The 26,391-nt window shown below is 37.3% G+C and overlaps 1 protein-coding gene, 1 long non-coding RNA gene and 3 other non-coding genes across 5 annotated transcripts; 2 read left to right on the forward strand and 3 right to left on the reverse strand.

Annotated features, from left to right (window-relative positions):
- Nucleotides 1–3,235: 3,235 nt before the first annotated feature.
- On the reverse strand, nucleotides 3,236–3,352 carry LOC114826205 (U5 spliceosomal RNA). The gene has a single exon (XR_003775126.1). It is a non-coding gene; the product is annotated as a U5 spliceosomal RNA (small nuclear RNA).
- Nucleotides 3,353–10,967: 7,615 nt separating this feature from the next.
- Nucleotides 10,968–11,088, reverse strand: LOC114826207 (U5 spliceosomal RNA). Its single transcript, XR_003775128.1, has one exon. It is a non-coding gene; the product is annotated as a U5 spliceosomal RNA (small nuclear RNA).
- A 936-nt stretch (nucleotides 11,089–12,024) lies between these two features.
- On the forward strand, nucleotides 12,025–13,786 carry LOC103416918 (3-ketoacyl-CoA synthase 19). Its single transcript, XM_008355121.3, has one exon. It carries the CDS (start codon nucleotides 12,040–12,042, stop codon nucleotides 13,453–13,455), a length of 1,416 nt encoding a protein of 471 aa, XP_008353343.1. The 5' UTR covers nucleotides 12,025–12,039; the 3' UTR covers nucleotides 13,456–13,786.
- Nucleotides 13,787–19,205: 5,419 nt separating this feature from the next.
- On the forward strand, nucleotides 19,206–19,821 carry LOC139197875 (uncharacterized). Its single transcript, XR_011583249.1, has 2 exons — nucleotides 19,206–19,503; nucleotides 19,601–19,821. It is a non-coding gene; the product is annotated as an uncharacterized lncRNA (long non-coding RNA).
- Nucleotides 19,822–25,350: 5,529 nt separating this feature from the next.
- On the reverse strand, nucleotides 25,351–25,467 carry LOC114826204 (U5 spliceosomal RNA). The gene has a single exon (XR_003775125.1). It is a non-coding gene; the product is annotated as a U5 spliceosomal RNA (small nuclear RNA).
- Nucleotides 25,468–26,391: the final 924 nt, after the last annotated feature.

The raw sequence follows: 26,391 nt of genomic DNA on the forward strand, positions 1-26,391 counted from the left end.
AGCGCATGCAGAAGACATTTTTTTGAATTACGGCGTGTTACACGTGATTTACACGTTTCAAATGTATTTATATGCTTAAATTGACAAAAGAAAAATCAAATATTTGAAGTAAATGAATAATCTTAGATCATGCTAGAAGAAACCCCTAATAAACCAATTAAAGCAGTTGAATCCACATAATAAAATTAGTCTCTATTGAATTTATATTAAGAATAGAGAAAATAATATTTAATAAACAACTGATTGAATCACATTATTCTAGCTCATTGTGAGGCTAAGTCCATCCCCTCCTCCTTAGAATAGATAATATTATTTATTCAAAAGAAAAAAAAACAATCATTTGACAACTAATTTAATCACATTATTATCCGCATGCGAAAGACTTTTTTTATAATCGGCATTACACGCTTCTTAAGATGTTTTGAACGTGTTTAAAAATAGAGAAAATAATATTTAATGAACAACTAATTGAATCACATTATTGCTAGTCTATTGTGAGGTACTAATTATTAAAAAAAATTGTACAAAAAAATTAATTATTAAAAAAGCCACTGTTAAAATAACGAAAATACCCTTACCACATTTGATCGATTATTTTAAATTACTTTTGAAGTTTTTTATTTGATGAGTATTTTTGTCTAATCATTTGGTGAAGCTTGTGACACCAAAAAATACTGTTCGTTGGCCTTCGATTTTATATTGAAAGATTGTAGCTCATTAGTAATAGTTACCAATTCAAAGATACTGCGTCAATGATTGACTTAATTCAATACTTTTTACATATAATAAGCATGTGAGGCACATTTGAAAGTCTAAATCTTTTCTTCCCCAAAAGAAAAAGTAAATCTTTTTTCATATAAGTCGCTCATGTGCGGTTTTGTCTCAAAAAGTTAACAAATTATTGTGTACGAATTGCAACAAATAGTAAAGTGTGATGTTAAATCATGAACACCGAATTAAGATGAAAAATCCTAGTTTTTTTTTGGGTAATCATGAAAAATCCTAGTTTGTAATTTATTTTGGTAATAAGTAGTCTGAAAAATCAACAGCTAGATTCATATAAAAATTTAATGAATCTTTACAATAGTTAAATCTTGAATAAAACTCAAAGTAATGTTACACTTACCATATTATTGTATCATCTATGTAATAGAAGTAGGGTCCACCAACACATTACGATCTCATATCTATTAGGGGGATGATATAAATATATAATAAGAGTAGCATTTTCGAAGCTCATATCACTGATTAAGATGTAGCACTATAACCAGACCAAAAATTCTACTTTTACCACATATTTGCACCATCATTTGGATTATCTCTAATAGAGATAAGAGTCACATGTGTTAATGGGTTCTACCTTATAGTGATAGTACAAATGATGATACAAATATATTGTAAGTGTAACATTACTCTAACTGGACCTATGGTTTAATCTGAAGCTAACAATGGGTTATGAATGGCAAGGGGCTTTAGATGCGTAACGCACTTGCAGAGTGGCAAATATGTATGAGTCCATGACTTAAGAGGATATGTGAATTTATTTCACACAAAGCAAAAAGTTAAAATATTTATCACTTAATACTACGGTTTAGTGGTATTTCTCTTCATTTGTAAGTGAGATGTCTTAGATTCAATTTTCATCAAAAATAAATTTGAACCACATTATTACTAGCCCAGTATGAGGCAAAGTCCGTTCCCTTTTAATGTAAATAATATCGTTTATTAAAAAAAAGAATATTTGGATGTTAATATTTGAAGTGACTAAGGAAGCTTCACGGGCATTAGTAATAGTTTGAGTTTGATTAATCAGTTTTGGCTTTTGCTAGACATTTTTCCATGGAATTTTTGGGTCTGTGGTGGGTCTTTCATTTCCACACTTGTCTATTGCTAGTACGAGAGGCTCCTTTCTCGGACTTATATGCATACTTTAATTTCTCTGCAATAGTTCAAATTACATGTTACGAAAAGTGAGAAGTCATGATTAAAATGAGGAAATATTATTTTCTTTTTTTTTTATTAATCCAATAAATAAAAAGTCAAAATACTAGATTATTGAAGATAAACCCTATCCGCTTGTGAAGGCTCTTCAAGAGGTCATTTTACAATGTATTGGTACACCACTATGATAGTGTTATGTGTCAATGAATTTTTTGTTCATATGTTCTTATTTCATTGGCACGTGACATTATATGGCGGTCTTATGTTATGTAAGTTGTTCTTCAACGATAATATTTTATGAAAATTTTATAATGTGTATCTTATGTATTGGAAGTTTTGACAATATAACTTATTCATAGAATGCTCAATAAAAAGTTTGACGACTAAAAATCTCGATGCATAAAGAATCCAAAAGTATACTAGAATTAGAAATCTTGACTTCTTAGGTGCGCTGCGTTTTAACACCATTCGATCAACCATGGACGCTGGGTTAAATGATACTATGACTTTTAGGTTTTAAAAAAATCAAAGGGAAATATAGTGTTGCAATTTGACGTATTTCTACTTCCATATGGATTTTTGTCAAATGTGGTACGTGACAAGCATAAATTCTCGACATTTTACTCTACTAGGATGAGAGTGTTGAGCTTTTTGAGATAAACAAAAAGCTGCACAAACATATGTAGTTTTGTTGGTAATAGTGTATGTCAACAGAAGAATTGTTTTCAAGTACTCTAGTCGCAATAAATGACTAAAGTACATTATAAAAAGGGCTAGTGAATTTTAGTGGTGCCAATTTGCGATATAACATGATGTTTCATATGGTTATTTATATTAAATTTAAGACTTTTGGTATTATTTGAGCAATTTTCCCAAAACCAATATTAGGGTGCAAGTCACAAAGTCTTAAGTGTCTTTAAAATCCTAAAAGAACACAAACCAAAAGAATATTCATTTAGAAATGATGATGTTGAAGATTTCTTCACATCTTTATTAGAGGAAGGGTTGATCGAGCTTCATGAACCTACGAGACCGGATGAGGTGGGACGGGTAGGGGGCTCAAGTAACTGAGAGCATTCATCCCGCTGTGTGTAAGTCAAGTGTCATGGAGACAGCTAAAGTAATGGAGTTTCATCACTCTCGCGCAAAATAAGAATTTACATCTTAATCAATCTCAAAACACGAACCACTTAACTCAAAATAAAATAAAAGGAATGAAATGGATAAAATTAGAGTTTTGTAACAATTAGATAAACAAAAGAAAAATCCACAATTTGTTAACTGAAATTTTAGGGTCACCCACAGAGGTGCAACCCTTCAAAAATAGGCGTATGCCACTTGTGGCGATGAGCACACGGTATTCTTTAGTAAAAGGCGAAAGAATAGTTCGCTTTGTGCTCAACGCATGGCTCCGTGGTTTTGACACTAGGATGCTGCTATCTTTTATACCCCCGGGCTAGCTGTTTCTTTTGCACTAGGCGGTGTGGGACTGACTCACCAAAACCCATACCAGCGTTTCAGCCCCTTGTCTTTGATGCCCAATGGCACCAAACCTGCTTCCATGAGCAGATGACTTGTGTGATGACATTCTTTAGATTTCCACTCTTTTGAACAATTTCGAACATCTTTCAAGCAACTAAAGCTCCATGAGTAAATTTCCAATTCCACCATGAAGAACCCATATTCCCCACCGAAACTCTTAATGGTTGAAGAAACCAATTTCAATATTTTTTTACTGTACTATGGAGTTTTGAATCTTGAAATCCTTAGTTAAAGATACAACTATAAAATCTAAACGGTTAAAAACTCTCGAATATACGATACTTTAGAGTACTATAGAATTTTCAACCATTTCCAACTCCCGACCATGACCATAACTCTTAGTTTGGTAGTTACCTTTGTCAATGTCATACCTTATATGAAATTAGCCCTTGGCTTCTCATGAGAACAACGTCATTCCCCGATGCTCACAAACTGTGTGTTCTACTAGGTGTCATCAATTTCGGGAGTATGGACTGTTAGGAATGTCGGTACTACAAGATAGAGAATGCACAAAGTAAAGTAGAAAATGGACACCAAAAATTTATGTGGTTCGGCAATTTATGCCTACGTCCACCAAACAAGGATCAATCTTCACTATATGAAAAGATGAGTACAACAAGAGTAGTCTTACCAAGCCAAAGACAAGGCTTGATGGATACAAGAAAGTAGGACACACACTTTCTATCACACTAAACTTCACTCACACAATGTGTAGTGGAACACTCTCACTCTCACTCTTGGAGTGGAACTCTAGCTTTGGACTTGATCCTTTGCTACTCACTACTCTCTTGATTTGTTGGTTCACTACAACATCACACCCATATTTATAGGTGAGGGTTTGGCATTCTACTAGTTTCTAGTGTATTCTTCAAACCTCTAGCATAGAAAGATCTAGACTAGCCACAAAAGTGTGGCTTCTAGATCTTTCCATTTGCAACCAAGGAAGCTAGTACTCTCTAGCTTCTTCCATCAACTTAATAACATGCTAGAATTGTCTAGCATGCTCCAGCCATCTCTCTTGCTTACTAGAATAATCTAAAACATTGATCATGGGCTGGACCATATACCAACAATCTCCCCCTCCAGTCCATGAGGGAGGAATTCCGATCATGACTCCAAGTTACCTGGAGTCCATCCCAGCAGCCTTAATGCAGAATTCCAACTTTGATTTTGTGACCACCTTTGTCAACATGTCTGAAGAATTATTATCGGTATGAATCTTCTTCAGCTGTAGCATCTTGTTCTCGATAGCATCTCTAATCCAGTGATAACGAATATCAATGTGCTTGGTGCGTGAATGGTATGCAGTGTTCTTGCTCAAATCCAGAGCACTCTGACTATCACAATAAACGCCATAATCACTTTGCTTAAAACCCAACTCTTGGAGAAACCGCTTCAGCCACAACAACTCCTTGCATGCTTCTGTAGCGGCTATGTATTCAGCCTCGGTTGTAGACAAAGCAACACACTTTTGCAACTTGGATTGCCAAGACACGGCTCCCCCTGCAAAAGTAAACAAGTACCCAGACGTAGATTTTCTGCCATCCAGGTCACCTCCCATGTCAGCATCTGTAAATCCTTCCAAGATTGGTTTGGAACCGCCAAAGCACAAGCACATCTTAGAAGTCCCCTTCAAATATCTGAGAATCCACTTAACAGCTTCCCAATGGTCTTTCCCTGGATTAGAGAGAAACCTGCTCACCACTCCTACTGCATGAGCAATATCTGGCCGTGTGCACACCATTGCATACATGATACTTCCTACTGCTGAAGAGTAGGGAACAACTGCCATTTTCTCCTTTTCTTCATATGTTTTTGGACACGACTCTTTGCTCAACTTGATATGATTGGCTAAAGGTGAGCTTACCGATTTGGCTGCTTTCATGTTGAACCTTTCAAGCACCCGTTCAACATATTTTTCTTGTGACAGCCACAACTTCTTGGATTTTCTGTCACGAATTATCTCCATGCCCAAAATCTGCTTGGCTGGCCCTAAGTCCTTCATGTCAAAGGACTTAGATAACTCTTCTTTGAGCTTTTTAATCATAAAAGCATCTTGACCGACAATCAACATGTCATCAACATAAAGCAACAAAATGATGAATTTACCTCCAGAAAATTGTTTGATATAGACACAAGAGTCAGCATGAGTTCTCTTGTACCCATTACTCACCATGAATGAGTTGAACTTCTTATTCCACTGTCTCGGAGCCTGCTTAAGACCATATAAGCTTTTCTTGAGCTTGCACACCAAAGTTTCTTTACCCTTGACTTCAAAGCCTTTGGGTTGCTCCATATATATCTCCTCTTCTAAGTTACCGTGGAGAAATGCAGTTTTAACGTCTAACTGCTCGAGCTCAAGATCCATGCTTGCTGCCATACCAAGGATAACTCGAATGGAAGTCATCTTCACCACCGGTGAGAAAATCTCATCAAAGTCAACTCCTTTCTTTTGACCAAAACCTTTGACAACCAAACGAGCCTTGTACCTTGTCATGTTGTCGTCATTTTTCAATTTGAACACCCACTTGTTTTTCAATGCTTTTCTGCCCTTTGGAAGCTCCACCAGCTCATAGGTATTATTCTTTAATAAGGAATCCATCTCTGACTCCATTGCCTTCATCCATTTATCACTGTCGTTATGAGCTCTGGCCTCCTCATAAGTTTCGGGCTCTCCATAATTAGTCAACATGATATACTCTGATGAAGAATACTTGGTAGACGGTCTTCGACTTCTGCTGGATCTTCTGACCTGATCTTCATTCTCTTGCGGGGCTAGAGGCTCCCCCTGATTGGATTCTCCTTGAATCTGCTCTTCTTGACTAGGCTCCCCCTGATCAGCAATCTCATGGTCTGGCACATCTTGATCAGGCTCCTCTTGATCAGCATTATCTGATTCTGCAGGCACTTCATTGGCAGTTGCTTCAGGGATGTCATCGTGACTTTCTTCATCTGAAGCTAATGGATCAACTCCTCTGACTGCGCCATCTGGTTGTGCCTCTTTATCCGAATCCCCAATTGTTTGATCTTCATAAAAGACCACGTCTCTACTTCGGATAAACTTCTTCTGGTATGGGTCCCATAATCTGTAACCAAAATCTTCACCGCCATAACCAAGAAAGATGCACGGTGTAGCTTTGTAGTCTAACTTCGATCTCTGCTCTTTGGGCACATGCACAAAAGCTTTGCAACCAAACACCTTCAGATGAGAGTAAGACACATCATTACCAGTCCATACTCTCTCTGGAACATCAAGACCTAATGGTACTGATGGAGATCGGTTGATCAAATAGCAGGCTGTCCTTACAGCTTCACCCCAGAACTGCTTAGATAACTTTGCAGTCCTCAACATACACCTGACTTTCTCCATGATGGTTCGGTTCATTCTTTCAGCAACACCGTTATGTTGTGGAGTTCCAGGAACTGTCTTCTCATGACGTATACCATGTTTTACACAATACTCTCTAAACTGGTGAGATGTGTACTCGCCGCCGTTGTCGCTACGAAGGCACTTGAGAGGTTTCCCAGTTTCCCTCTCCACCATGGCATGGAACTCCTGGAATGTCTGAAACACCTGGTCTTTGGATTTCAACAAATACACCCACACCCTTCGTGAAGCATCATCAATATAAGTAACAAAATATTTATTTCTTCCAAGTGACTCGACTTCCATGGGACCACACACATCTGAATAAACAAGATCTAACAAGTTTCCTTTCTTTGTAGATGAAACAGAAAAACTAACTCTTCTTTGTTTTCCGAATAAACAATGCTCACAAGAGTTTAACGACGTACCTTTGGCAAAGGGAATATGAGACTTCTTTGCCAAAACTTGTAGGCCTTTCTCGCTCATGTGGCCTAGCCTCTTATGCCACAAGTCTAGAGATGAGTCTTCCACAGCATTCAACTCACCTTTCAAAACCTTGGCATTTGACCGGTACAACGTACAACAAAGTCGTGCTCTTGCTACCACCATTAAGCCTTTAGTAAGCTTCAATTTTCCTTCGCCAATATGGTGATAATATCCTTGTCGATCAAGGGTACCGATGGATATCAGATTGAGACGTATATCAGGAATATGTCTCACATCTTTCAACATCAATTGGCAGCCGAGATTAGTTCTTAAGCAGATATCACCAATTCCAAGAATTTTGGAATAGCTTTCATTCCCCATCTTCACTATGCCAAAGTCACCTTCTTTGTATGTACTGAAGAACTCCCGTTTGGACGTAGCATGGAAGGAAGCTCCATTATCAAAGATCCATTCAATGTCTCTGTCAGAGTTGCCTATATGCAGACATTCACCAACAGACAATATTTCTGGTACATCACCACATATGACAGCGGTGGTATTGCCAGTATCATCTTTCTTCTGATTGTTTCCTTCCCTTTGCTCTCTCTTCCAAACTCGACAATTTTTCTTCATATGGCCTTCTTTGCCACAATGGTGGCATGCACCCCTGAACCTTGACTTGGATCGGCTAGGACTCCTGCCATGACCTCTAGGCCCTCTACTCTTGCTTCTTCCGCGGTTCTCTGTGACAAATACTTGGCTGCTATCTGTGCCAGAAGTCTTTCTCCTTGTTTCTTCATTGAGCATGCTATTTTTAACATTATCAAGAGTAAGAACACCATTAGAAGCAGAGTTACTTATACTCACCACAAAGGTCTCCCAACTGTCTGGCAAGGATCCAAGTAACAAGAGCGCTTGTAGCTCGTCCTCGATCGTCATTTTCATAGTAGCCAACTGGTTGATGATATTCTGGAAATTGTTCAAGTGTTCTGCTACACTTAAACCATCCTTGTACTTCACATTGATGAGCTCTTTGATCAAGAAGGCTTTCTTGGCTGGGGTCTTCTTCTCGAACAAGGACTCAAGCTTCGTCCAAAACTCGCGAGCATTGGTTTCATTAGACACATGGTGAAAAACACTATCATCCACCCATTGTCTAATTGTGCCAATAGCCTTGCGATTCATCTTCTTCCACTCGGCATCGGACATGCTCTCGGGCTTAGCGGCATCTCCTTCAATTGGCTCATGCAAATCCTTGCAATAGAGAATGTCCTCCATTCTTGGCTTCCATGTTACCCAATTGGAGTTGGTGAGTTTGATCATAGTGCCACTTCCTTCCATCTCGTAGTACGAGCCAACCGGGCTCTGATACCACTTGTTAGGAATGTCGGTACTACAAGATAGAGAATGCACAAAGTAAAGTAGAAAATGGACACCAAAAATTTATGTGGTTCGGCAATTTATGCCTACGTCCACCAAACAAGGATCAATCTTCACTATATGAAAAGATGAGTACAACAAGAGTAGTCTTACCAAGCCAAAGACAAGGCTTGATGGATACAAGAAAGTAGGACACACACTTTCTATCACACTAAACTTCACTCACACAATGTGTAGTGGAACACTCTCACTCTCACTCTTGGAGTGGAACTCTAGCTTTGGACTTGATCCTTTGCTACTCACTACTCTCTTGATTTGTTGGTTCACTACAACATCACACCCATATTTATAGGTGAGGGTTTGGCATTCTACTAGTTTCTAGTGTATTCTTCAAACCTCTAGCATAGAAAGATCTAGACTAGCCACAAAAGTGTGGCTTCTAGATCTTTCCATTTGCAACCAAGGAAGCTAGTACTCTCTAGCTTCTTCCATCAACTTAATAACATGCTAGAATTGTCTAGCATGCTCCAGCCATCTCTCTTGCTTACTAGAATAATCTAAAACATTGATCATGGGCTGGACCATATACCAACATGGACTCGATAAGAGAATGCTAGGGCACAAAGAAAAGATGGATTGGGGTTCAGATCTCAGTTCTCCATAGCTTGTTAATCATATAGTGGCTCATTGCTTTTACGTTTTTTTTTGTTTTTAATCCATAATGTGTTCATACAAAATTTTTAAGACACATTGACCAAAACAAAAAAAATAAAATTTACGACACATGAAGTCGCATTAAATTTTTGTTTTTATACAAGCAATACTGTGGAAAGTTACATCATATGCATGGGTTATTTCTTCTTACAATTTCTCTCAACTTTATGTGTTTTACAATAACCGTCAGCGGAATTGAGTTTATGACTTTTCTTAGCTTTTCGGGACTATAATTTTTTTTTGTCAATCTACGAAAGTAAAATATTTCCTCAACTTATATGATTTATTAATCTAACAACCGCACATTGTTGACGTATCCAATTAAATTTATAGGAATTCTTCAACTTATGTAATTCATGTGACTGATTCTTTCTAGGCATATCATCTAAGCCAATCAAAGTTAACAGATTTTTTTTTTTTAACAAATGATATTATCCACACTAAGGGATGAGAGAGTGGGCTAAGTCTCACAATGAGCTAGCAATAATGTAGTACGAAGAATTGAATCTAAAATCTCTCTCTTAAAAAGGAATACCACTAAACTATAGTATGAAATGGCAGTCAACAGATTTTAACCTTAGCCACACATGGCACTAGGCATTTTAGGGCATCTCTACTGAGAGACGCAAAATGCTTTACAATGAAAATTTTACATTTTCGGTTAGTCAGATTGTTCTATATAAAATTTCATCTTGACCGGAAAATATAAACAAAAATGCAGTTTTGCATTTTTTTTTTAATCTTTGGATATGAGCCCCTCCAAACAAAAAGATAAAATTAAATGGATCCCGAGTTTACATCTCCAGTTGGTGTCCTTATACGTCGTAGGAAAATGTAAAAAGTAATCCTTTACATTTCAGATTTGCTTCTCTCAATTAAAAATACTCGTACATTATTATTTAGAAGCACTGAATAAAAAAACTTCATACTGCAATTTTCAAGACACCAGAAAAAGAGAGGATTTGTGAAGATTTTGGGAATCTTCTAATCACGTTCGATTATTATAAGCGGTTAGTTTTCATCAGATACTATTTATATTCAATTTTAAATAAAAAAAATTATAATGATTTATGACTGTACGATATACGATGAACGGATATAATTTGAAGATCTTTAAAATCCTCACAAAAGAATCCGACAATAATCCTCACTCTCAAAAAGAAAAATACACTCATGTCACCTTTTAGTGCAACAACTAACAAGACACATTTATCGGTCAATGGTTGAGGCAATTTATTTATTTATTTTTAATTTTTGGACTCTTGCTAGGCTACACATTAGGCCGAAAGAGGTTAGCTGGTAAAAATTATGACACATTGGGCCAAAAGTAATGACATATTGGGCCAAAATATGGCCGAAAGAGGTTTGCTGGTTAAAATTAATGACACATTGGGCCAAAATTATAACATACTGGATCGACATACAGCCGAAAGAGCTTCGCTGTGAAAATTATGACACATTGGGCCGAAAGAGTGTTGCCGCTTAAATTTATGAAACTAGTTGACTTTGCAGCGGCAAAGATGAGATGATGCAATGGCAGCTTTGATAGACTTTTAAAGTTAAAAACAATAAAAAAGATTTCAAACTAAAATTGTAAGGGGCACCACAGAGGTGCGCCCCTAAAAAAAAAAGGCGTATGCCACTTAGAAATGACGAGCACACGGTGTTCTTTAATAAAAGGCGAAAGAATAAATCGCTTTGTGCTCAACGCATGGCTCCGTGGGTTTTGAAGAGGCACGTTGCGTTGGTTGTGAACTAGCTACACTAGCTAGAGCTGCTGTCGCCGTCGGTGTGGGACGCCGAGCGTTACCGCACTCTTTTATGAAATTATGACTAATAGGTTCAGTCCAATCCAGCAGTCAACATACAAAAACTTGGACCTCCATTTGATATTGTTGTAGACTTATGAGAATCGTACTGTACTTCCAGGTTCAGCTCCTACTTTAGTACCAAACAAAGCCTCAGTCGATTTTCAGATATACTCTCCATTTTACCCCTTTATATTGAGAGGCCATTCCCAACTTTTCCGGTGTCGACAAATTTGCATGTGACACAATATCCCAGTTTGATAGGATGTTGAGTTTCAATTTATATGTCTCAGGTTCAAAATTCTCGCCTCCTATCAATTATTGTTATAATTTGGAACTCTTCCCTTCACCTTAATAATAATAAAATTAAAAAAAAAATATATGCAACTACTTAATTTTATTTAAGTTTTCATTTTTTTTTTGTCAAAAGTAGTCATGGAATTAATCCATTCTAATTCTCACAAAAATAGTGATCAATTATTCTTTTATAACTAATTCATCTTCTAGCTTTAACTTTGACAGAAATTTAAAATTTCTTGCAAAACGTACATAGAGTCTAATGAGTGATCTCCAATCCAACCCGAGAGAAGACTAGTCCACACAGTATTTGAGTGGAGAAAGCTTCCACTCCACACGACAACTTGTATTTGAGATATTTTTCAGTGCCGGAACAGGGTTCGGTATATTAGTGGTTGGCCTAACTACTACCTAACTATACATCTTAATGAGGCCTACGATATTATACTCTACCTCTTTCTTAAACATCTATTTATAAGAGAAAGGTATCGTTGAAAGCTGCATACATGCAACTGAACATTTGACACTTCCCAATTCTAAACCCTCTCTCTCTCTCTCTCTCTCATGGGGATCTTGATGGCAACGTGTTTGCTGGCTCTTTTCTATGGTTTCTCCTGCCTCTGCAAGTTACTTCTCAGAAGGAGAGACCAGGCATGCTATCTGCTGGCCTACGAGTGCCACATGCCACCAGACGACATGAAGCTCAGCGCTGATTCATGCGTGAAAATCGTCTCGCGGAACAGGAATCTGGGACTGGAAGAATTCAGGTTTCTCTTGAAAACTATTACCCATTCGGGCATTGGCCAGGAAACTTACTGCGCAAGAAACATCATCCAAGGCCGAGAAGAAACTGCAACCCGAGAAGATGAACTTGCGGAGATGGATGGCATCATCTTTGACGCACTGGACAAGCTTTTCGCACGGGCTACCTCAATTTCTCGGTCGCAAATCGACATTCTTGTCGTCAATGTGTCGATGTTCTCCCCTGCACCGTCCCTATCTTCACGTATAGTGAATCGTTACAAGATGAGGGACGACATCAAGAGCTTCAACCTCTCGGGAATGGGCTGCAGTGCGAGCCTCATTGCCATTGACGTTGTACAAAACTTGTTCAAGTCACACAAGAATGCGAATGCCATCGTTGTAAGCACAGAATCGTTGGCTCCTCATTGGTATTGCGGCGTAGAAAAATCCATGATGCTCACAAACTGTCTCTTCCGCTCGGGAGGGTGCGCGATGCTGCTCACGAACAAGCGAAGCCTAAAGCACCAAGCCAAACTGAAATTAAATCATTTGGTACGAATGCACACCGGCTCAAACGACGAAGCATATAACTGTTGCATACAGACAGAAGATGAGAGTGGAAATCGAGGTTTCCGCCTTACCAAATACCTAGTAAAAGCAGCAACTAAGGGTTTTACAAAGAACCTCCAAGTTCTAGCACCAAAAATACTTCCACTAAGAGAAATACTTAGGTATCTGGTGGCCTCTAGGCTTAACAATATTAGAACTAGTATTACAAGCCAAAAGCCAAAAGCAGATGGGAGACTAGGGTTGAATCTCAAGACAGGAATAGAGCACTTCTGTATTCACCCTGGTGGAAGAGCAATCATAGATGGGATTGGGAAGAGCTTAGGGCTAAGTGATTTTGACGTTGAGCCGTCAAGAATGGCTCTTCACCGGTTCGGAAACACATCGGGGGCCGGATTTTGGTACGCTTTGGGATACATGGAGGCAAAGAAGAGGCTTAAGAAGGGGAACAGGATTCTGATGAGTGGATTTGGAGCTGGTTTTAAGTGCAACAATATTGTGTGGGAAGTGATGAAGGACTTGGATGATGTCAATGTGTGGAAAGACTGCATAGATAGTTACCCTAGGGATCTAAACAAAGTCAATCCGTTCATGGAGAAGTATGGCTGGATACATGATGATTATATAGGCTTTGTTAGGTTTGACATGTCCCTATTAGTTATTGAGTAATGCTACACTTACAACATTTTTCATATTACATTTGGATCATTTTCTCTAATAGAAGTAGGACCCATCAACTTATGTGGGTCTCATCTCTATTAGAAAAATGGTACAAATGTGGTATGAAAAATGCGATAAGAATAGCATTTTTATTAGCTGTTTGATTTTTCAGCACTTAATAAGTTTGCGTTTTTCTTTTACCTTGTGGAGAAGTGTGGTTGTTTGAAGTTTGTATGAAGTTTTTCAAGCCCTGTAGTCAGGATGTATCTCATAAATAAACCCTGATCGATTAGGTGTTCCAGGTTTTTTTTTATAAAAATAAGAGTTCATTAATTTTCTAGATGTGAGGCCATGATCTATATCAGTATTTCCTTTGCTAGCAAACTCTCTTTTTGATATATTTGTATTCCCTTTGCTAGTACTACATTTACCACAAAGAAGTACATTACTCTCATAGTTAGAGAGAACCGTCACTGGAAACACCACTTCATGTCCGACTTGCATGTGTTAAGCATGCTGCCAGCGTTCATTGACGTGGCGGTATACACCTAGCTCCACAGCAAAGCAAGTCATTAACTACTGGTTTCTTTCCTCCAGAATATCACTTGTAATAAAAATAAGAAAACACTACATATTTCAACCTCAGCAGCAGCACACCTCGTATTTCCTTCACTTTAACAAGTGATATTTGGCTTGTATGACCTGTGGAGATTACCCTAAATTTTCAAGGACAAGACAACTGTTTGGTTCTAGGGCATCAAGGGTAACAGCTAAAGAAAATACAAGCTGAACTTTTACAATTTAAACACTGAGATTTAGGTGCACCAACAGAGGTGCGCCCTTCAAAAATAGGCGTTTAAGCGATGAGCACACAATATTATTTAGTAAAAGTTGAAAGAATTGTTCGCTTTGTGCTCAATGTATGGTTCCGTAAGTTTCCCGCAGCCTACAATATTTTATGGGGTGTGATATCCACACACCTGACCTCATTTTACTTCTCATATACCCTTTTAATTTTCGGCCGTCAAATCGAATGAATTAAAGAAAATCAACGGACAGAAATTAACAAGAGGTGTGTGAGAAGTAATTTGGGATATGTGGATAGCACACCCCTTTTTTATATGAGCTCGAAGGTAGATAGTTCTTTGCTCCTGTGGCGGGTGTGGGACAAATAGTTTGGCGTCCACTTCTTTGCTAACTCCCAACTTTTTTGCTCAAATCCCACAGAACCTCTGGTCTATTTTTTGCTATTGCCACCAAAATTCTTTGCCCGTTGAAAGATCATATCCAGTCCAAAACTCTGAGCATGCAAGTTCCTTTGTTGATTCTTAATATGAAATCAGGCCTTGATTGCGAACCAAAGTGGAAATTAGTTGACAAGAATTCTGTTGAAGACTTATAGGGCACGTTTGTTTGACAGGATTAGCAAGGCTTGGACTGGACTAGACTATAGTCCTGTGTTTGGTGTGCAACCGGATTAGCTTTAATGGGCTTAGGTGGGACTCGCTCGGATTACACGCCTCCTTACGAGTTCTTAACGAAGAACCCCAATTTTGGGCGGACTCGTAAGCTCGGAGAGAAAACCGCGAGGATCCCTAACGTCCTGCTCGTCCTCATCTCTGCGAGGATCCCCAACGTCCCTCGTCCTGCTCGTCGCTCGTCGTCGACCTTGCCCTGCTTCCTCGTCGTCGTCCTCCTCACCCTCATCTCTGCGTCTTCTCGCCCTCATCTGGTCGGAGACAGTCTGGTAAGCTTCAAATCTTCGATTGATTTCGTCGAATTGAGATTAGAATTTGGGGTTTTCATATTTTTAGTTCAAATTGAGATTAGAATTTGGGGTTTTCGTATTTCAACTTTTCTGGTAAACTTCAAAATCAATTTTTAGGTCAAATTGAGATTAGAATCTGTTTATACCATATTTAAGGCCTCGTATATTTGGGCCTTGGGCCTTGTATTTGGGCCTCACACTAAAGCCCATACTTTGTAAAAGAGGAGGAGCCCCTTATTCTATAAAAGGGGACTCCTACCCTCATTCTGAGGGAGGCAAAAGAGCCAAGCCTAAGAAGGCTAAGAGAAGCTATCATTACATTCAGGAGAGACCTCACACCACCGAGGCTCTCCTCTCCCTTCTCTTCTTTCTCCGGGGACTTCCCCCAAACACTTGTATCCATACACTTACAGAGAAACAGAATCAACTATCAGTGTGGACGTAGCCCAAACCTTGGGGTGAACCACGATAACTCTTGTGTCATTTACATTACTTGCAGATTCACAGTCGGATTTACGTTGTTCCAAGACCATCCGGTTTTGTGCATCAACAGAATCTATGTGTGTAATCTTTGTGTGTGTCTGTGTGTGTGTGCGTGTGTGTGTATACTATGTGTGTGTGTACTCTGGTTTGTCTGTGTGTGTGTGTATACTCTCTGTGTGCGTGTAATCTCTGTTTGTGTATACTCTATGTGTGTGTGTGTGTTGTGTGTAATATGTGTGTGTGTAAGTGTAATATGTGTGTGTATACTGTGTGTGTGTGTGTGTGTGTGTATGTATGTATGCAATGTGTGTGTGTATGTATGTATGTATGCAGGGTGTGTGTGAGTGTATGTCCGTGTGTGAGAGTGTGTATGTCCGTGTGAGTATGTGTGTGAGTGTGTATGCAGTGTGTGTGTGTGTGTGTATGTATGCAGTGTGTGTGTGTATGTATGCACAGTGTGTGTGTGTGTGTATGTATGCAGTGTGTGTGTGTGTGTGTGTATGCAGTGTGTATGTGTGTGTGTGTGTATGTATGCCGTGTGTGTGTGTGTATGTATGCAGTGTGTGTGTGTGTGTATGTATGCAGTGTGTGTGTGTGTGTGTATGTATGCAGTGTGTGTGTGTGTCTATGTATGCAGTGTGTGTGTGTGTATGTGTGTGTGTGTATGTATGCAGTGTGTGTGTGTGTATGTATGCAGTGTGTGTGTGTGTGTATGTATGCAGTGTGTGTGTGTGTATGTATGCAGTGTGTGTGTGTGTGTGTATGTATGCAGTGTGTGTGTGTGTATGTATGTATGTATGCAGTGTGTGTGTGTATGTATGTATGTATGCAGGGTGTGTGTGAGTGTATGTCCGTGTGAGTATGTGTGTGAGTGTGTATGCAGTGTGTGTGTGTGTATGCAGTGTGTGTGTGTGTGTATGTATGTATGCAGTGTGTGTGTGTGTGTGTATGTATGCAGTGTGTGTGTGTGTGTGTGTATGTATGCCGTGTGTGTGTGTGTGTGTATGTATGCAGTGTGTGTGTGTGTGTATGTATGCAGTGTGTGTGTGTGTGTGTATGCAGTGTGTGTGTGTATGTATGCAGTGTATGTATGCAGTGTGTGTGTGTGTGTGTATGTATGCAGTGTGTGTGTGTGTGTATGCAGTGTGAGTGTGTGTATGTATGTATGCAGTGTGTGTGTGTGTGTGTGTGTATGTATGTATGCTGTGTGTGTGTGTGTGTGTGTGTGTGTGTGTGTGTGTGTGTGTGTATGTATGCAGGGTGTGTGTGAGTGTATGTCCGTGTGTGAGAGTGTGTATGTCCGTGTGTGTGTGTTAGTGTGAGTGTGAGTGTGAGTATGTATGTGTATTTTGCACATTTGTCCATGAGTGTGTGTGTGTACTTGGTTTATAACCATGATATTACAATGTGAATGTTTTGTATTGTGTGGGGTTGATGCTGAATTGCAATTTTTTGTGGTTGTTAGTTGTAGAGAAGATGAGCATAAACGGAAGGCTAAGGCTAAGGCTACTGCATTACAGGTGTCCTTTAATTTCCCTCTTCACATGCAATGCCTAGCAATGATAGCAATCCTCATACTAGTGTTCTTAGACACATGTTTATAGATGTATAAGAGTAGAACATTTTGAATATGATGCCTCGGGTTAATGATAACTTTTTTTTCTCAACGCCACCTGTATATTTGTTGCCTTGGGTTAATGATAACTTTTTTATTTCCAACACCACCCGTATATTTGATGCCTCGGATTGTGACTTCGCTAGTTACTTTGATCTAGTTCATTTCGTATCATAATCACTTCATTTCCATCACCCTTAATAACAGTAAATATTACATATATAATGTCCTTAATTTGTTTTTTGTTTTTTTTTTGTTTGGATAGATATGGACCGAATGAAGCTTTTATTGATCTTATTGTTAGAGATGTCTTATTTGGAGACAATTTGCATTTGTACGATTCTTGTGTTGATGATGCTACGTGGCAAACAGAGACATGTTGAACGACCCACATTGACTAACCGTTCACTTATTAGACGAGAGATTAGTTTGTGTTATCTGAATGGTATAATAGGGAATACTGATACTGAATGTGTCAACGAATTGAGAATGGATAGAAGGACTTTTGGCATATTATGTGACTTACTTCGTCAAGATGGGAGGGTAAAAACTGATGATTTGGTGTCTGTAGAAGAGCAGGTGTGTATGACTTTACAAATATTAGCACATCATACTAAGAATCGTAGTGTTGGCGGTAGATTTTATAGGTTGGGAGAGACTATAAGTAGGTATTTCAATAGCGTATTGCAAGGAATTTTGCGATTACAAGGTATCCTACTAAAAGTCCCTCAGCATGTGCCTATTGATTCTACAGATCCTAGGTGGCAATGTTTTAAGGTATGATGAGAATTTTTTTTCATTTTCCCTAAGCTTTAACTCTTCATTCCCTTTGTATAAATTAACAAAAACTTTTTTTTATTTTTTATTTTTTAAGAATTGCTTGGGAGCATTGGATGGAACACACATTGATGTGCATGTACCTGAAATTGACAAACCAAGATACCGAACAAGAAAGGGTCGAGTCGCAACTAATGTGTTAGGTGTGTGTTCAGGAGATATGCAGTTCATATATGTGTTTTCGGGGTGGGAGGGTTCTGCATCAGACTCTAGAGTGCTACATGATGCAATTACTAGGCCTAATGGTTTTAAGGTACCAGCGGGTAAGACTATTACTTAGTCTCAACTTTGTAAGTTAGGTCTAGTTCTGTTTGTCAACTACAAAACACTAATAAGGTCTGTTTTTTTTTTTCCATTAGGTTATTATTACCTTGTAGATGGTGGTTATACAAATGGTGAAGGATTCCTTGCACCCTATAGAGGAATACCTTATCATTTATCTGAATGGGAGGGATGAACACCTTCTAATAAGGAAGAATATTTTAACATGAAGCATTCTAAGGCAAGGAATGTAATTGAACGTTGTTTTGGCTTGCTAAAAGGAAGGTGGTCGATACTAAGGAGTCCATCTTTCTATCCGATAAGGACACAAGGTCGAATAATTACCGCTTGTTGCCTACTACACAATCTTATTAGGCAAGAGATGTCTGTAGATCCAATGGAGAATTTGCTAATAATAGAAGATGGACAAAATACAGAAGAAGGTGAATATGTTGGTAGTGTTCAAACATCTGACCAGTGGACTGCAAAGAGGAATGATATGGCTCAGGAAATGTATAACGAGTGGAGAGCAATTAGGAACCAGCAACCGAACTAGCTATATGTGTTAATGATAATATTTTATTTTAGTATTCCTTTTTATCATGCATTTGTTAGATATTAGCACACTGATTGGATGATATGCAAATTAATTGGATATTATGCAAGTTGATTGGATATTATGCAAATTGATTATTTGTATGGTATTTTCCTTCATTAAAATATTTTTTGTTTAGGTATGGATAACGAAAATATTTTGAATGCTACTCAAGAGCCAAAAGGAAGAAGGCATAAATGGGAAGCATTTGAGGAAGAAGTATTACTAGGAGTTCTTGAGGATTTTGTTGCTCGGAAGCAACGGTGTGACACCGGTGCTTTCAAACAAGGTACTTTGGTTGAAATAGCAAAAGTTGTCAATGTTTTATGTCCTCATTCAAATATAAAGGCAAATCCACATATTGAGTTCAAGTTGAAGAAATGGAAAAAAACATATAGTATGGTCGTTGACATGATAAACACAAGTGGATTTGCATGGAATGATGTCAAAAAGTGCGTTGAAGTTGACAGTGATGACTCATGGCAAACTTATGTGCAGGTTCATATCCTATTTTATTTATACATTAGTTATATTATTGCTGCTATATTTGTTACGCATGCTAAATTTTAGTTTTGCTATGTTGATATAATCTTAGAGAAATAAAGAAGCCGATGGATGGAGAAGCAAACCTTTTCCACTGTTTGATAGATTTGCATATATATTTGGAAAAGATCGGGCTACGGGTAATGTAGCCGAAACCCCTGCTCAAATGGTGGAGGAACAAAGTCATGATCATGTTGGTGAAAGTGATATTGGAGGTGAAAATTTTGTTTCTTCAATGAACCAACAAAGCCAACAAAGCACCCCATCTGAAAATAGCCAAAGAAAGAGGAAAAGAGCTGTGGGAAGTTCAAGTGATGGAACCGAGGAAATTATCAGTGGACTGAAAGATTTTTATGTTGAAAGTGGGAAGAGGATGCAAATGGTAACTGAAGCTTTAGTTCAAGGTACTGCAGATCATACTGACATAGCTAATGAACTTGAAGCAATGGGTCTCTCTCCTATGGATCAAATTGATGCATTGTCTCTTATTTTGGATAAACCAAAAAATGTGGGAGTGTTCAGGGCAATCAAACCGGAACTCAAGAAAGTGTTCGTCCAAAAGCTTTTAAGCGACAACGCAAGCGGATGATGATTTTGGCTAATGTTAACATGGATGTATTTTATTAATGTTAACATGGATGTATTTTATTAATCATACAATCTTATGTTATGGCTTATAACTTAGCTTTGCACTAGTATTTTGGCTTATGTTAACTAGCCATTTTGTAAATTATGGAGATCTATTTTGGCTAATGTTAACTAATGTTAACTAGGATTTTCTAAATTATGGAGATCTTCTTATGTACTTGTATTTGTTGAAGTTGCATGTATTGGGCACTATTATTTTTCTTCTGTTGGGTGATAGAGTTTAAACCAAGCTACATTTGCAAATTAAACCCAATTCTATTAGCAGGTAATAGAAACAAAACAATTGTCAATTTTTGTTAAGATTCATAATATACATGGCAAAAATATGCTCCAATTAACCCATATCATGAGATTTGTAGCATTACTCTATTACACAATGGCAAAAAATTTGTAGTCCTAGTCTAAGCAAACACAAATCTGGTGAACAGTACTGTTTTTCTTATCCTGCTTCTTAGTCCGACATTACACCAAACGCTTCACTAAGTTAGTCCAGCTTAGTCCAGTCTAAGCCAGTCCAGCTTAGTCCCGGCAGCTAGTCCAGTCCGAGACAATCCGGCGCAACAAACGCACCCATAGCCCATTTGAAAATGCTTCCTCACAAAGCACTTAAGGTATGAAATATTTAATAGAAATGCAAGTTTTTTTTTTTTTTTTTTTTATCACAAAAACACTTCTAAATTTTTTTTATCAAATATGGTCTGAAACATTTCTAGTGATTTAAAAACACTTTTAGTTATTTTTAAAGTACTTTCAAGCAGGTTATCAAACTGAATTTTTTCAATTGATTGGATTCCAAAGGAGATCTCCTAGAGCTAGTATATGTGTTCGTTTTTTTTTTCCAAAGTATATGTGTTCGTTTTAAACTGGTATTTGATTTGATAATCGATGTCTAATTACACTTCCAACCTATGAGTAAAAATGACTATAAAGGAGATCAGTTTCATGGGAATTGTCCTGCTTAAGAAGATGCAATATACCTAAGCTATGAATCATCTTCATTATCGGTCATTATTTGCTCCTAGAAAAATGAACCCGGAAGTTAAAAATCACAGCAAAACATTCGCTTGTAGCTTTTGATGCACATCAAATTTTGGGCTCAAGGCCGTATGGTCGTGGGACCAAAAAGGCCCACTATGAGCTTATATACCTACCAAGAATTATGGACGTAAGAGCAAATCTTTAATCTCTAATCTCTAATATTAGAAATATTAGAAAGTCAGAAGTCAAGTTTGGTGTCTCAAGGCTTCATAAAAAGTAATTGGACTAAAAAGCCCCTCAAATAAAAAAAAAACTACCTTAGATATAAAGCTACCTAGAATTTATGAATATTTCATGATGGATATTTTTGTCAAACTAAAAGTAAAATAAAATAAATAAAAGAGGGAAAAAAAAAGTAAAAAAATTGAACGTGTGATTCAAACCTCCACGTTTCCTTCGCACGCATAACATTGCTTTTTCCCCTATAACTTCCCACTCCCACATCAGTATTTCCTCTACGTCTCTGGCTTTGCAAACATAGCGGAATGGTTATAGAGAGGAAATAAACCACCAACAAAAAATGGGTAAAAAATTTCAACGAAGTGGCCTTATAAACTCGACTAGAAGCTTTCAAGAGAAGAGCAAATGAATTTTCAATACAAAAAGGGAGCAGTAGTTTTGGGTTTTTTCTTTTAAATTTTAGGTTTTGCTTTGCGTTACAGAGTACTACTTGCTTTTGTTTGTTTTGCTTGCTTCTGTTTTTTCTACTGATAAAATTATTTGTATTTTTAGGATGCCAAGTTTGGTAGAAAGAAAGCGCCGGAGCCGCAACAAACCGTGCTGTCCATTGATGGTGCTATGACTAATGGGAGTAGTTCATGTGAAGAGAACATGTAGTGGATTTGATCTTATCATTTGCTGCATTGCATGGAATTTGTAGAGTTGGGCTCATTTGTTCTTCGTTTTTGTCTGTTTTTCAGGCAAAAAACTCGGCAACTTCTTCAAATGGAGTCTTATTTGCATGATGAGATTCTACGACATTTTTATATGTGACGTGTTAATTTTCATGGAGGATGTCTTCTGGGAATTCTAGTGCGAGGGTTCTATGCTATTCCTGTGGATGAGGAAGAGATGCAAAGGCATCTTTAATAATTCATATGCCTTCTGGAAATTCCAGTGCGACAGCGTTATTCCCGTGGATGAGGATGCCTTCAATAAATTCCAGGGCGAGGGTTCTATGTGTTACTCATGTGGATGAGGAGGCGATGCAAAGGAACAATTTAATTTTGACGATGGAGTTCGTTTGTTTTTTCTATTTACTCATGTCTTTTTTCATTTATGTTTGACTGGATTTTGATAATTTAATGATGGTCTTTCGGTTCTCATGTGGATGCTTCGCCTCTATGACTTAGGTTTAGAGAATTTTTGTCTTTTAAATAACTCTTCTCTGCACTGATTGGTAGAGAAGAATATATAGCGCTTCTCTGCACTGATATTAATATGCAAGTTATTGTTCTTACATATATTTTTTCCTCATGTTATCTTTTCTTTTGTCAAAAAAATTATTGCGTTCTTTTTCTTTTTTGGGTTTATGTAGGAATACGAAAACAATTAAAGTGGATTTCAACAAATCAAGAATGGACACATATGATAGGAGCAATAATTTAGTTTTACATAAATAATATCTCCAGTTAATGCTTGACTTCACGCATAAAGACATTCTTGATTTCTTGGTTTATTAATTTGATACCTTTCATAATGTAGGTCACAAATTAAAAATAATTATAAGAACGTCTTTATGCATAACCAAATGTAATAAAGAAAAAAAAACCTCACAATGTAAAAGTACATTTTGCACGCGCATGAGAAGAGTAATTGAAAAGACGAAAACCTTTTATTGACAACCTTAAATTGAAGTGACTAAGGAAGCTTTCTCGAACTTATATGCATACTTTAATTTCTCTGCAATAGTTCAAATTATATGTTACGAAAAATGAGCAGTCATGATTAAAATGAGGGAATATTATTTTCTTTTTTTTATTAATCCAATAAATAAAAAGCCAAAATACTAGATTATTGAAGATAAACCCTATCCGCTTGTGGAAGCTCTTCAAGAGGTCATTTTACAATGTATTGGTACACCACTATGGTAGTGTTATGTGTCAATGAAATTTTTGTTCCTGTGTCCTTATTTCATTGGCACATGATACTATGTGGCGGTCCTATGCTATGTAAGTTGTTCTTCAACAATGATATTTTATGAAAATTTTATTATGTGTATCTTATGTACTAGAAGTTTTGACAATATAACTTATTCCTAGAATGCTTAATAAAAAGTTTGACGACTAAAAATCTCAATGCATAAAGAATCCAAAAGTATACTAGAACTAGAAATCTTGACTACTTAGGTGCGCTGCGTTTTAACACCGTTCAATCAACCATGTGTTGGATATATGTCAACAATATGTGATAAACTTATACATGCTAATAAATAATAAATACTAATAAATATTGAACATAGTATGAACAACGAAATAATTTTAAACAGAAAATTGAAGATCGAGGCTTACGTACCGTAATGTCCTTGAAACAGAAATTTCGTCCCTACTCAGTGCTTGTAGTTCTACGGATGTCTACTTCACCAGGATTCAACGATCAAGTTAGAATTCCAGCACCGGAAAACTTAACTTCTGGCGAACTTCTGTGTGGTTCTCTTAGAAAGGATGTTTGTGATTGTAGAAGAAGAATATTGATTTTCTATATTCTAAATGTCATGCAGATGGATATATATATAGTAGATGGATGCATGTTCGCAACATGTATGAGAATGAGATGTGTCTGTTGGGAGACATCTTCTCTAGAGGGGTGCTTTGTTCTGTGTTCTTTCTGAACTCTTCAAACTTCATATGAAAGAATGAGTTTGTTGGTAAAAAATAAATAAATAATTAAATTCTAAATTAATTAAAATTAATTAATTAAATCCAAAATTAATTAATTAAATATATTAATTGTAATTAATTACCAATTAATTAGTGCACCCCAAAGCCCAACCCCAAGGGTGAACCCAATTTTATTCTCCAAGCCTATTACTACAATCACTTTCTATAAAGGATAAAGCCATATAAACTGATAAAATCTTTTGAGAATGGCCAATGTGGGACAAAGAAATTTCTACTCAAACTACTCAAATTTCCAACACCATGGACGCTGGGTTAAATGATACTATGACTTTTAGGTTTAAAAAAAATCAAAAGGAAATATAGTGTTGCAATTTGACGCATTTCTACTTCCATATGGATTTTTGTCAAAAGTGGTGTGTGACAAGCATAAATTCTCGACATTTTACTCTACTAGGATGAGAGCGTTGAGCTTTTTGAGATAAACAAAAAGCTGCACAAACATATGTAGTTTTGTTGGTAGTGTATGTCGATAGAAGAATTGTTTTCAAGTACTCTAGTCGCAATAAATGACTAGAGTACATTATAAAAAGGGCTAGTGAATTTCGGTGGTGCCAATTTGCGACATAACATGATGTTTCAGATGGTTATTTATATTAAATTTAAGAGTTTTGGTATTATTTGAGCAATTTTCCCAAAACCAAGATTAGGGTGCAAGTCACAAAGTCTTAAGTGTCTTTAAAATCCTAAAAGAACACAAACCAAAAGAATATTCATTTAGAAATGATGATGTTGAAGATTTCTTCACATCTTTATTAGAGGAAGGGTTGATCGAGCTTCATGAACCTACGAGACCGGATGAGGTAGGACGAGTAGAGGGCTCAAGTAACTGAGAGCATTCATCTCGCTGTGTGTAAGTCAAGTGTCATGGAGACAGCTAAAGTAACGGAGTTTCATCACTCTCGCGCAAAATAAGAAGAGAGTTTTAACGAAAAGCCCGCATTACTGTTCACTCTAATGAAAAACCACATTTTAACACTAAAAAGTCAAACCTGGTACTATTCACTTTACCCTTTATTTTGTCCTTATCGTTAAAACTCAAATTTTTCAAACCCTTTTCATTAGTTTTCCTAAATAAGAATTTACATCTCAATCAATCTCAAAACACGAACCACACAATTCAAAATAAAATAAAAGGAGTGAAATGGATAAAATTAGAGCTTTGTAACAATTAGATAAACAATAGAAAAATCCACAATTTGTTAACTGAAATTTTAGGGTCACCCACAGAGGTGCAACCCTTCAAAAATAAGCGTATGCCACTTGTGGCGATGAGCACACGGTATTCTTTAGTAAAAGGCGAAAGAATAGTTCGCTTTGTGCTCAACGCATGGCTCCGTGGTTTTGACACCAGGATGCTGCTGTCTTTTATACCTCTGGGCTAGCTGTTTCTTTTCCACTAGGCGGTGTGGGACTGACTCACCAAAACCCATACCAGCGTTTCAGCCCCTCGTCTTTGATGCCCAATGGCACCAAACCAGCTTCCATGAGCAGATGACTTGTGTGATGACATTCTTTAGATTTCTACTATTTTGAACAATTTCCCCACCGAAACTCTTAATGCTTGAAGAAACCAAGTTCGAGATTTTTTTACTGTACTATGGAGTTTTGAATCCTGAAATCCTTAGTTAAAGATACAACTATAAAATCTAAACGGTTAAAAACTCTCGAATATACGATACTCCAGAGTACTGTAGAAATTTCGATCATTTCCAACTCCCGACCATGACCATAACTCTTAGTTTGGTAGTTACCTTTGTCAATGTCATACCTTATATGAAATTAGCCCTTGGCTTCTCATGAGAACAGTGTCATTCCCCGATGCTCACAAACTGTGTGTTCTACTAGGAGGTGTCATCAATTTCAGGAGTATGGACTCCATAAGAGAATGCTAGGGCACAAAGAAAAGATGGATTGGGGTTCAGATCTCAGTTCTCCAAAGCTTGTTAATCATATAGTGGCTCATTGCTTTTACGTTTTTTTGTTTTTAATCCATAACGTGTTCGTACAAAATTTTTAAGACACATTGACCAAAAAAAACAAAAAAAAATTTACGACACATGAAGTCGCATTAAATTTTTGTTTTTATACAAGCAATAGTGTGGAAAGTTGCATCATATGCATGGGTTATTTCTTCTTACAATTTCTTTCAACTTTTTGTGTCTTACAATAACCGTCAGCGGAATTTAGTTTGTGACTTTTCTTAGCTTTTCGGAACTATAATTTTTTTTGTCAATCTATGAAAGTAAAATATTTCCTC

Source organism: Malus domestica, chromosome 07 (assembly GCF_042453785.1).
Source record: "Malus domestica chromosome 07, GDT2T_hap1".
In the NCBI taxonomy this organism is placed as follows: domain Eukaryota; kingdom Viridiplantae; phylum Streptophyta; class Magnoliopsida; order Rosales; family Rosaceae; genus Malus; species Malus domestica.

Coding starts and splice junctions, on each gene's coding strand:
- LOC103416918 (XM_008355121.3), top strand. CDS start 12,040: ATGGGGATCTTGATGGCAACGTGTTTGCTGGCTCTTTTCTATGGTTTC.